At 44.0% G+C, this 13,315-nt stretch overlaps 1 protein-coding gene across 21 annotated transcripts in view; it reads right to left on the reverse strand.

Moving 5' to 3' along the window:
- Positions 1–13,315, reverse strand: part of CAMK2B (calcium/calmodulin dependent protein kinase II beta) — a 144,714-nt gene that overhangs the window by 28,691 nt on the left and 102,708 nt on the right. For 6 of the 21 annotated variants that reach the window (XM_088443308.1, XM_088443312.1, XM_088443306.1 and 3 more), the window contains 4 exons: positions 10,743–10,780; positions 5,811–5,882; positions 5,225–5,269; positions 877–925 (listed from right to left, as the gene is read on the reverse strand). In XM_088443308.1, the coding sequence (XP_088299434.1) occupies positions 877–925; positions 5,225–5,269; positions 5,811–5,882; positions 10,743–10,780 (204 nt within the window). Of the gene's footprint in view, positions 1–876; positions 926–5,224; positions 5,270–5,810; positions 5,883–10,742; positions 10,784–13,315 lie in introns of all 21 variants that reach the window. The other 15 variants (XM_088443310.1, XM_088443311.1, XM_088443328.1 and 12 more) reach the window with 5 other exon arrangements.

Genomic DNA, 13,315 nt, shown 5'->3' on the forward strand with positions numbered 1-13,315 from the left:
TAAAAGAAACCCCTCAGCTGCGGCACCTGTAGCGTACAGCTCTGCCTTAGGCCCGTGGGTCACAGCCAACACTACTCCATTAGTAACCCTCCATTTTTACTACTAAAGGACTGTCTGGTTTAGCTTTATTCCCAGCATGAATAAATCATTGCATGTGACGGGACATCAGGATTGTTTTACATGTGTCACATTTCTGTGTGTGTATGTATGTTATGTGTGTGCGTGCAACTTTTTAATTACATTACCCTGAGTGGGCCTAGAAAATACTCTTCTCTGCCATGTAATACTCGGGATTGTACCTGCAAATATGTATATTTTAAATATACAATGAACGCAAGTACCTGCATACAATATATTCTGTAATGTTAGTGCAATAAAAATAAATTGATAATAGAGGTACAATTGCTAATAATAAACAATAATAGGGGTACAAAGCCCTTAAAGGATAAATGCTCAAGATAAGTGGAGGCTTCAAATAAAAAGAAACAAATGTGGTTAGAGAAATGGGGCAGACACAGGTAAAAGGTGGATACATGGATAGACCGGCACAGGGGGTTGGCACAGGGAGATAGATAACCACACGGCAGTGAGACAGCAGGATGACACCATAAGTAAAGATGAGTCAGTCAGAGGCTTTAGGTGATGGAGTAGAAGTACTGTGTACAGATCCATGTGTGACTGTGTCTATGGGTGTCCATGAAAAGGGGCGAGGTGCGTAGAAAGTGCGGATGGACAGACTGAGTGACTAAAGCAAACCATTCGGTGTCACCCAGATGGTAGGTCCAAAAAAAGCAGGTGGGGAAAATAGATAGGAGGTATCATTTGGGCAGCACAAATGAGGTGGGCATGGTTGATGCAAGGGCACAGCTGCCATACCTTTCATTTCTTCATCCTCTGGGTTAGTGTGTGTACTGTCCGAGGATTCCTGTGGGAGAGAAGACAAGTCATTGGTGGAATGCTTGGAAAGATGTGAGCACAGGAGACAGACAGAGAATAGTTAGTGACTATCTACCTGCTCTCAGCATCACGTTGCTACCAGTAACAAATCTGACGCTTACCCTCCTGGTGTACAAAACAAAACCTATCATACTGGCCTTACGCCTCTGGTGCCATCACACACCCCGTGGCATGGATCTAAGCAGATTATAACTAGCCGAGCATGCATTGCTTTGTGACATAACGTGGCTCCACGCAGGTTATGACTACTGTAGCTGGTAGCACACAATGGTCCACCAATGGTATCTCAGGGTCCTCTTGTTGTGTAATGTATGGAGAATTTCTAGGTGAGATAGGAAATAGGAGAAGATCTAAGAGACACAAGTGTGTGTAGGGAAAGAAGGGACACAAACAGGAAAGCGGTAATGTCACAGGCAGAGTCGCAGAGGGAGAGGCTTAATATAGGCAGAATTACTGATAGGTAGAAAGCGCATAAGGATGGCAGACGTCACTGTCTTGTTGGCAGATAGCAACTGTTGCCTGTACATAACAAGGATCCAAGGTACAGCCAGTACATATCTCCGATATCCCACATGGGCACTGAGCAGTCTATGGGATAAATAGGCATCAAAACTCAACTAGCCCAAGTGGTAAGTGAAAGATGCGTTGGCATGAAGCTGACTGGTGGGCATACGGTTGTATGTGCTAGGTTTAAGAAAGACCATATAATATGCTAGGTAATTAGAGCTACTGTGCACTGTATGAAGGTCATTGCCTTGCCATGCATACTAATTAGTATCTTATGTTTATACTTTGTATAGTAATCCTTTTGTTTTCTTTTGTTCTGCTCATATATAATACATCAGTTCCACCAACACATTCCAACATCACTTGGAGGGGTATTCAATATGAAACGTAAACTTCGCTGTCGAAGTTTACGTTTCATATCGGAGCTTTTACCTGCGTTAAAGTATCGGGCGCGCGCCCGCTTATCCCCGTATTCAATATGAAATTAACGAAAACGGGAGCCTGAGAAGTTGGATTTGTGTAAAGTTACGAATTTTTCCTTAAAAAAATTGTAGGACCCCCCCTAAAGTTGTAAAAACATGGGGAATCACTATGGGTACCCCCGTTTTAGCCTTTAAATTAAAGTCGGGGATTTAAATAGCCGCAACAGGTGTTTTTTCCCCGACATTGAAGAAGTGTTGCAGAAGAGCACTTAGGTTATTTTTTTCATTTTTTTAAGTGGTCCCATCAAATTTGGGGTACATGAAAATGGGTACTAGCATATTTTTAAGTCCCTAAAGTAAGTTTTTAAAAATTCTGCAATTGTGCACCTGCCGCTATAAATCTATTCTAGAAAACACGTGCCGCATACCTGCAGAATAGCCCTGAACCTATTTCCCTATTGTTAAACAATTTTTTCCCATTTTTTTTTTTCACCCCAATTTTTACATTTATTTTTTGGGGTGTCCCTATTTTTTTTAAAACTTTTTTTGACACAGTTCTTTTTTAAATGTCATTCCCAGGGGTGCAAGCAATTTTTTTTAAGCCTGCACCCCTAAACCCCAATTCTGCACTTTTTTTCGACACCTATTCAATGGTGAAAAGTTATCCCCGTTTTTTATCAAAGACTTTTCGAACCTGCGAAAAGTCTTTTAAATTGAATACAGTGTAAAACTAAAACCTGCGATAATGATGTCATAAGTGCGATATTAACGGTGTTTTCGCTCCATATTGAATACCCCTGTTGGATTGCTGGCTTACTAGGGGGTAAAGCAATTCTGCCCCAACTTAGAATTATAGCTCCATCCCAAAATGAGAACAACATCATTCACAACAACAAATAATAAACTATGGCTGATGCCCACATGGCTGTGCAACAATACCTCCACAACCTCATACTCAGTGATCAAAGTGCACCACCACAGGGGCAGGAGCAGGAGCAGGAGCAGGAGCAGGAAGTGTTTCAGGATTAGTGTCTCTAAACATTAACAGTCAGTAGTAGTACAATTATTCCATCATCAGTGTAAATTCAGTAACAGTTCATGTGCTGGTAGGCCGCTTGGTCTAGCCACTCATGTACTGTATATAAAGTAAGTGCCCCTGTCTCCTATACACTATAGAGTTAGCCATTTTGTGAATGCAACCTTTGAATTCATTATGAGCTAACAATGGGCCTGATTCAGAGTTTTAGGCAGTGCCAATATTCTTACGCAGTTGAGCGAAGTTTTGCAACTGCGCACGCGCAAACTTAAGTGTCCCACAGCGTTCTCAAATGCAGATGAATCGCTGACATTTGAGAAGGGGTGTGCGAACCCTGGGCGTTTCAGGGGAGACTGGGAGGTGACTTAAAGTGAGCGCAAAAAGGGATTGTTTCATAGGCATTTTACGGGAGGGTCACGGCCGTGTCTGGGAACGCTGCTGCATTTCCAATAGCAAATCCAATGCTTCAGTGGCCATGTTAATAGGATTAGAGGAGAGTAGCTGAAGTAGACCCTAGGCTACCACAAATGTAGATGGTGCGACCGATGTTGCATTGATGTTGAGGTGTTTACAATCGACATCACAAATGAACAGACCATGTACCCTGAAAGTGGGTGGCCACCACTCGTACCTCCATCACAGCGTGCAGCACAAAAGGAAAGTTGACATTCGCATTTCTGCAACCGCTACTGCGATGGTGGCTGTAACTGCGGCTACATTACCAACCATCTCTAAATCAGGCCGAATGTCAATGCGGCATTAGTTCCTAGTGAACGGATGAGGTCACACTGTGATTGAAAATGGGACAGGCGTGTAAGAGTCCAGCGCACTTTAAAGCGTCCCTTCTGTGAAAATACAAATTGATTCCATATACATTTACAGCTGTACAGTATATGTAAACCTTCCTATAGCATAACATTAATATTAAATACAACCCTGTAACTACCCTGCTGTAGATAATTGGCTCATGTTCTCTGTAATATTGAAATACAAATAAATGCTCTCTGCGGTGTCCCTCCTTAGGGATACTGAGGAAGGTATATTGGACCTTCGAGAGAGATAAAGCGGTCTCTCTCCAAGTAGTGGACACATCACCAGACAGAGGATTTGCTGCAAAAACTACTGTGCCAATTTATGGAAGATACTTGAAAGATGCCATTTTATTGGACCCTTCAGTGAAATGAATCCATGCGGATTTGCGATATATCTGTGACAGGATAATAAAAGCAGCATGTTAATACATGAGGCATACATCCTCTGCAGCTGCTGAAAAACAGGATAGAAAAAAAAAACCTGGTGAAGTCAAAATATTGACGAAACGCGTTGGGTAATTTTAAATTAGAAGTGATTTTCAGCAGAAAGCTGTATTACTGTTGATGTAAGAACTTTTTATTATAAATAAATTTTATTAGTTTTAAAAAGACTGATTACTATTTGTCAGGTGATCTTGGTTCTAATTCAGAAGAAGACCTACCATCCTGCCTATCCAGAAACCTACACCTTATGAAAGGAGATATAACTGCCTTTGAAAAAGTGGGGAGCATCACTGGACATTATTTATAATAAGTGCTCCCAGGGACCTATTTTAGAAATTTGTTTTCGGACATTTGGGTTCTTTAGACTAACAAAGGACCACCCCTAGGGAATAGGGAAGCTGCTAATCTGTAAATTGTGTATATTCTTTTATTTTGTACATATTGTTAAATAAAGAGCAAACGTAGGACATTTGTATTTTTATACATATATATGTTTAATATATAAATATATTTGTTGGTCGTTAGTGTTAATCAACAGGCATTTTAGGCTTATGGACAAAGATGATAGTTACATAATTCTGGACACAATATCTCAGTAATGATGCTAAAGAACCATATTCCACACAGGAACACATTTCTGTGAGCTCTTTTACATACAGCTATATTTTCATTTTGGTTTAGTGCTACTTCCTTCATATGTGTATCATAGTAACGGAACAGCAGCCTTGTGGCCCTCATTACTTTGGCACACTGGATTTCTTATTCTAAATCCTTCACCAATTGCAAGAGGCTAAAGTCAAGCATTTATTATAGGCGCTGAGAGAAGAAAATCTGCCAACACATCACTCTAATGACAGAATATTTTGTGAGGCCGTTATACTAAATTTCCAGAACAGCACAAATGCCCCATCTGGTGGCTAGTTGGAGAATGGCACCATGTGTAATATGGTGAGAAGATCATACAAGGTCCTTATTATGGTGCCTCCAGAATAAAGAGGTGCATGAAACATGACACATGAAGAGAGAGGTAAAGATATGACAAATACCTTTATCCCGTCCACCAGGTTATGAATTACTGTGGTTTGAGGCTCCTACAGAGGAAGAAAGAATGAGAAATGGGAAGGAGGAGAGAACAGGGAGAGGGTTGGAGGCAGTAGGAGGAGGGAGGTAGAACTTGGTAAGCAGGGAAAGGAGAGGAAACCACAGGCCGCCAGGAGGGAATTGGAAAAGAGATGACGGGGCGGGAGGACTGAGAATATGGAGAAGTTGAAAGGTAGGCAAGGACTGCTCGACAAATAACAGACCTCTAACTATCCCACAGAGAGACCACAGACTAATCTAAGCCACAGACAGATAACAGACTTCCCGCTCCAAAGACAGACCACAAACTTATCCAAGCCACAGACAGAGTCAAACGGAAGTCCCTGAACCCACAGAGAGACCTTCCTGAAACAGACCACAGATGTCAAAACAAACTTTCCCAAGAACAGGAAGAGGGTTTCTCTCCACGTACACATAGACCAGACTTTTCAAGGCACGAGTCTACCCACCTACCCCCCAAACAGTCTTGGACACCACAAAATATCACAGATACATAAATAAGTGTTCTGCCCACCCCACCATTCCTCATACCAAGGCAGCTGGAGGAATGGGCCCCTTCGGACTGGTCACTGCAGCGCTGTTCTTGGTGCTGTTTGTCTGAGGCTTGCGAGAGAGACATAGATAGAGGTTGAGGTTATACAGAAATGTAGCATGGAAGAAGAGAGGAGTCAGAGTGCTCCTGTAACTGATATGCAAAAGTAACTTGAGGTCCACGTTGTATGGGGTAGTACTATGATTTCATAGAGACAGTGTTTAGAGGATGATTCACTGAAACATTATTTTTATTGCCTAATTAATCAACTTACTAGAATAACTCTTGTAGATATTTGAAAACTCTGATATATACTGTTGCTAAAGTTTGTCAGGTTGTGAATAACTGGACTTGCTTAGGGGCCTATTTATGATGTTAATTATCGGGTTCCCGATAAATAACATACAAACTCGCCGCGTTTTCCAGAGCAATTCATCATTGCTACAGCGCAGTGACGGCTGATCCGAAAATCAGCTGTCCCGCAAGCTTCTAACTGCTCCCTTTCATAGCAGTGAATCTTTTCACTGCTCCTTTCGGAGTAGTGACGGGAGTGCGCATGTGCGACCTACCGGTCATGCATGCGCACAAGAGCCCTGACGTCTGGTGGAAGGAGCTGGACAGGGGCGAAGGGACCCGAAAGGATCCCTCTTTGTGACCCAGGACTCCTTCTCATAGGGAAAGAGCGGCTATCAGGAGCATTCGCCATCTTAAGATGGCGAATGCTCCTGCAGTCAAGCTCTGAAAATATTATCTTTTTGGAGCTTTATGAATTCTGTCCCCATACTAGTGTGTGGGGACAGCGGGCCATTCCACCAGAGGAAGGTAAGTAGAAGATATCTGTGATACTAGTGTGTGGGGACAACGGGCCATTCCACCAGAGGAAGGTAAGTAGGAGATATCTGTGATATTAGTGTATGGGGACAGTCGGCCATTCCACCAGAGGAAGGTAAGTAGGAGATATCTGTGATACTAGTGTGTGGGGACAGCGGGCCATTCCACCAGAGGAAGGTAAGTAGAAGATATCTGTGATACTAGTGTGTGGGGACAGCGGGCCATTCCACCAGAGGAAGGTAAGTAGGAGATATCTGTGATATTAGTGTATGGGGACAGCGGGCCATTCCAACAGAGGAAGGTAAGTAGGAGATATCTGTGATACTAGTGTGTGGGGACAGCGGGCCATTCCACCAGAGGAAGGTAAGTAGGAGATATGTGATACTAGTGTATGGGGACAGCGGGCCATTCCACCAGAGGAAGGTAAGTAGGAGATATCTGTGATACTAGTGTACGGGGACAGCGGGGCCATTCTGCCAGAGGATGGTAAGCAGGAGATATCTGTGATACTAGTGTGTGGGGACAGCGGGGCCATTCTGCCAGAGGAAGGTAAGCGGGAGATGTCTGTGATACTAGTGTGTGGGGACAGCGGGCCATTCCACCAGAGGAAGGTAAGTAGGAGATATCTGTGATACTAGTGTGTGGGGACAGCGGGGCCATTCTGCCAGAGGAAGGTAAGCAGGAGATATCTGTGATACTAGTGTGTGGGGACAGCGGGCCATTCCACCAGAGGAAGGCAAGTAGGAGATATCTGTGATACTAGTGTGTGGGGACAGCGGGGCCATTCTGCCAGAGGAAGGAAAGCAGGAGATATCGGTGATACTAGTGTGTGGGGACAGCGGGCCATTCCACCAGAGGAAGGTAAGTAGGAGATAGCTGTGATACTAGTGTGTGGGGACAGGGGAGCCATTCTGCTAGAGGAAGGTAAGTAGGAGATATCTGTGATACTAGTGTTTGGGGACAGGGGGACATTCCACCAGAGGAAGGTAAGTAGGAGATATCTGTGATACTAGTGTGTGGTCAGCGGGCCATTCCACCAGGGGGAGGTAAGTAGGAGATATCTGTGATACTAGTGTGTGGGGACAGCGGGCCATTCCACCAGAGGAAGGTAAGTAGGAGATATCTGTGATACTAGTGTGTGGGGACAGCGGGCCATTCCACCAGAGGAAGGTAAGTAGGAGGTATCTGTGATATCTCCTGCTTTACCTTCTTGATGAATGGCCAGAATACTTAATTTTTACAATTGCAGGTGAAAATTTTAATTTTCACCTGCTTTTGTAAAAATTAAGTGATGATGAATAGGCTCCTTAGCAACATGTGTAACCATGAAATTAAATTGTGGATTTTTGGCCTAATTCAGCTTCGGGATAGAGCCAGCAACTGTGCATCTTGGCTGAACCATGTAGTACTGCAGGTGGGGCAGATGTAAAATGTGCAGAGAGATTGAGATTTGGGAGGGGTGTGTCCAAACTGAAATCAAAAGTGCAGTGTAATAATAAATCTGTCCAGCATTTGTGGGCTACATGCTAAGCAGCCTGTATTTACCCCACTAACTGTATGTATTTGCACCTCTTGCATTGCAGCATGGTTTGTCCAGGTTCACAGTTACCTACCCTCCAACATGACACATTCCACCCGGTACAAATTGCTCTGCTGCTGGACTTCCTACTTAATTTATGATTGCAGACACCTGTGTTGAACTAGTTAATTGATGAGACAGGTGTTTCACCACAGGTGTCTGCAACCATAAAAGACGTGGGAAATCCAGGAGCACAGCAATTTGTACCGGGTGGAACGGGTCATGATGAAGCGTCAGCAGTTATTTGCGATATCTTACTCTATTCCCAAAGCTGAATCAGGCCCTTTGTTGCTTGTGTCCGTGATTATTGATGTTGCTAAGAAAGGCCAGCTATTCACAGTCACATAACAACAACTCTGTGTTTCTGGGATTGAACAGAACAGGAAATGTGAAGCAGAAGTCTTAAGCTGGCCACACACTAGACAGTGGATCTCAAACTCAGTCCTCAGGATCCCACACAGTTCACTTTTTGCAGGTCACCCAGGAGGTGCACAGGTGTATTCATTACTCACTGACACATTTTAAAAGATCCACAGGTGCAGCTAACTGTTTCACTGGTAATTATGTGAGGAGCCCTGCAAAACATGCACTGTTTGGGGTCCTGAGGACCGAGTTTAAGAACCTGTGCACTAGACCAACTTACATCCAACCAGCCAACTAGTTGATTGGTTGGAATGAAAATCTGGTAAGGTATGAAAGTAAATGACAATCAGCAATTTGCTCCCAAACGCCGGAAAATGGACAAAAACTGTTGTTTGAACAAATTGTTTAGATCAACCATTTAACAAACTTGTCTGACCGACCATTTTCATCTGTTTTATGGCATTTAGGAGCAAATTGCAGATTTTCATTCCAACCAATCAACTAGTTGAATGGTTGGATGTAAGTTGGTCTAGTGTGTGGCCATCTTAAGTGTCAGGAGCAGTCCCAGTAAATTATACCTGGTATAATAATTTTAAGAAGGCAACATAATTTTTCTATGTGTGGTTAACCCTTAATATGCAGAATGAGGAAGAAGGTTACATAGGATATATGAAGTACTTGAATAGAGAATATGGTGTTTAGGAGTCAATACAGTAGACCTGAATTGCAAAGCTCAAAACGTCCTAGGTGCAGCGCAAAATCCCCATTTGCACAAATACAGAGAAGATGGCGACATTTGTAGTGGAGAAAGTATCTGTATCGGCCAATGGAGTTAGGCAGTGTGAGGTCCGGCTACTTTTGCAGAGCATTGATAAATCAAGGTTTCATTTTGCAGAACTTAGACATAATGGTGGAGAGGATCTGATGGTGTACTGTTAATGGGATGGATCTTGCATCCCCCGAGTACATTTTGGTGGGGCGGTGTATATTTAGCTGCACCATCTAAAAACTCAGTGGGCGGAATTCAATTTTTTCCAGCCCCTATCGCGCCTGACGGAGCTATTCTATTCTTGCTCCTGTCGGGCGCGATCAGCTGCCAAGCGCTACATTTCAGCTCGCAGCCCCTGGGGGATGAGAGCTGAAATGTGCGAAAAGTGACATATTTGGGCGCCCAAACATCACTTTTCGTGATCGCGCCCAGCACTTTGGTCGGGTTTAGCTGCTTTACGCGGCTAAACCTGACCTCAGTGGGCGCGATCAGCGTGAAAAGCTGGCACAATTGAATAGCGGCCCGCGATCTCCTGTCACTTTAGACGGGAGATGCGGGCCGCGAAATCAATTGAATTCCGCCCAGTGTTCGCTCACTGTCTGGAGCAAGTTAGACTAATGTTGGGCAGACACTCTACAATTATCTGTCAGATATCTGTCTGGTGGGAAGGAAAATCTGGTCTGTTTTCTAGTGTTTGGGAGCTAATTTCTATTGTCATTTGCTCCCATACATTACCAGGTTTTCATTCCAACCAGCCAGATTGGACAGATATCTGACAGGTAATTGCATAGTGAATGCCCAGGATAAGGAGTATTTTAGGCGTAAACCATTTTCTTTTACTAAAAGGTGTGGCTGGACATTACATCACTCTCGCGCAGTGCGCCTATTCATACTTTGCACACCTAGAAGCACTTGTAGTTTGCACAGACAGCCACAAAGACCAGGTTGTAGGCCGGCACCATGATGTGCGCAGGGAAGACTACAAAACCAAAACCGAGGCTTTCTGCGCTACTCATCAAGTGCGTCATAAATGAATTTCTTAACCTCTGATTCTTAACCCAAAACACTGTACCCTTACCACTTATGGGGAGTCCACATAATCCACCTTTGTAAAACTACTGTGTGCTCTACTACCAGCTGAAAAGCTATAAATGAATCATATTTCAATTATATTATTTATTTTACAGTTATATTTTAATATATGAAATATAGCAAAGTAATTAACATTGTAAATTCATAACAGAGATATTAAGCAACCTGACTCCGAAACAAAACAGGTAAAGTAATAGAATGGAGAAAAAAGTTCAGTAAGGAAGTTGGGTGTGCTTAAAAAATATTGTATCTATTATATTATTATTATTATTATTATTATTATTATTATTATATTACCTTTCCAACATCCGTCTTCTTGTTCAACAAGCTCTTAGCTGCTGCAGGGTCAAGAGAGACAATGTGATCAGCATGTATCAAAGTGTTGTCAAAGTTATATCATATAAGACAATGTATATAAGTAGCTGTCTTTCACTGTCAGTAAGGAGCAAATACTATTCCACCTCTATGGGACTGCACAGGTGATGTAATTGGTTGCTTTCCCTAAACGTTATCACACTGTGAGGCCATTATTTCATGAGCAGTTATCAGGGATAACCTGATGGCAGTGTACAGTGCACACTATGGGCAATGTTCTTATAGCTAGAGATTGTCAGGGACTGTCAGAACATGAAGGAAAAACAATATCAATTTATAATTTGAAAATTTGAAAACGAAAAATGTCCAGATATTTTTAAAAATTGTGAAAAACCATAACACAAAATGCAGACAACAACCTTTATTTTCACCCCAAAATTATATTTTTCATACCTCCAAACTGTCCCTGACAAAATAAGGGTCCCGTGTTTTATACATATGGGGCCTGATTCAGCAAAGATCACAACTGCAATTACGCACGCGATCGGCCGATTGTCGCAACCTGCGCATGCGTACGCATCAGAGTGCACATGCGCATATACTCCACTGCGATAGGGACTGCGATCACAGTGACTACGCAGACCCATCGCAGAGTGATGGAGAGGAAGTACTGTTTGAGGGTGATGTCGGGGGGGGGGGGTCTGGCGAAAAACAGGTATGCCAGTGTGTTTGAATGCCGTTACAGGGGCATGCATGATCACCTTGTGTACTCACTGTGTGCGACGAGGATAGCAATTCCTGAGTAAGGTCAGAGCTTGTGCAAGTGTGCGTGAGGCTGTGGTGGTACTTAATGGTATCACAGTCTTGCTAAGTATTACGGATGTGTGTAAGGTATAGTGGGCGTCCTTATGTTGTGCTGCAACAGCATAGCAATTGCAGAGGATTAGCATACTATCCAGGGTCATATTTATAATGGGTGCAGGGGGGCCCGCACCACACACCTTGCACCCATGTTATATTTACCTCTCTGAAGTCCCATGTCGGTGCCAGTATCAGCGCTGTAAAAAGCCTGGAGAATGGCCACCCTGACATTTTCCCGGTGACCTGTGCATGTGCTATAGACTCTGGGCACACTCTAGTGTCTAGACTCTATCAGTGTGGCTGAGAGGAGGGGGCCTGTGACGGAGACTGCACACGGGCCCCCTCCTCTCACGAAATGCCCCTGATACTATCTCAATGAGGCTGCATGCGTATTCGCTATTGCATTCGTAGTTGCGATCCTTGCTAAATCTGGCCCATAGTACTGTGCAAAAGTTTAAGGCAGGTGTGGAAAAAATGCTGAAAAGTAAGAATGCTTTCAAAAAAGAAGTGTTAATAGTTTATTTTTATCAATTAACAAAATGCAAAGTGAATGAAATAAGAGAAATCTAAATCAAATATTTGATGTGACCACCCTTTACCTTCAAAACAGCATCAATTCTTCTAGGTACACTTGCACAAAGTCAGGGAATTTGTCGGATTATAGTCAGGTGTATGATTAACCATTCATACCAAACAGGCAGGGACGGACTAGGGCTGTATATCAGCCCTGGCAGTCCGCCCTGCACTCGCTTGGGGGCATGATTAATTCAAGGGGGCATGGCGCAAGTCACGGGGGCTGGCCTCGCGGTACGCCCCTGTATCTTCTTGGCCCACCACAGCCGACGCCAGCCCATTCCTGCCTCCACCCCTTCCGTCTCCATGAGATTATAATGATTCCAGAGCCGTGGGGTGGAGGGCGGGGGACTCTTCCTTTCCCCCCCTCCTCGAGCCGATCCTAATGCCATCGGCCCTAATGGCATTTGCCAGAAGTGCCCGATGGCCAGTCTGGCCCTGCAAACAGGTGATAATGATCATTATTTTCATATGTAGGCAAGTGTGAGCACGCACGCACTCAGACGCTGCGCGTATATATATATATATATCAATGCATACGCACGGCAACCGCAACACAAGATGTAGACGCCGAGCACTACACTATGTCGCCCACTTCCCTTTACTCAAAGCTTGAGTAGTCCGCAAGACAGCGGAAACATCGGAACCTATACGCACAATAGAGGTTGACCTGATATCGTGCAAGATTTTAGCCACTTCCTGCGTGCATTGAGTCATCTGGCTGCGTATGCCGCTGCACTCCCTTAATTATGCACGCCCCTATAACGGCGTCCCAACGCACGGGAACGCCTGCATTCGCCCGACCTCCCCCCGTCACCACAGGCAAACTGCACTTCATGTCAAACAATATCGGAAGGGTCTGCGTACACACACCGCGTGTAGTCTGCGTACCCTTACCCGATCGAACTGGCTAGTTCGCGCACGCGCAGTGCGATGAATACGCAGGCGCAGTGCAAAAACATCGACCGAGTGCGTGCGTTCTCTCACTTGCGTTCAGTCATTAACTGAAAGAGAAACAGCTGTGTAGGAAGCTTAAAACTGGGTGAGGAACAGCCAAACTCTGCTACAAAGGTGATGTTGTGGAAGACAGTTTCATGTCACAGGTCATACACCATGGCAAT

The sequence above is a fragment of the Taudactylus pleione genome, unplaced genomic scaffold (assembly GCF_031769625.1).
Source record: "Taudactylus pleione unplaced genomic scaffold, aTauple2 ptg000329l, whole genome shotgun sequence".
Lineage (NCBI taxonomy): Eukaryota > Metazoa > Chordata > Amphibia > Anura > Myobatrachidae > Taudactylus > Taudactylus pleione.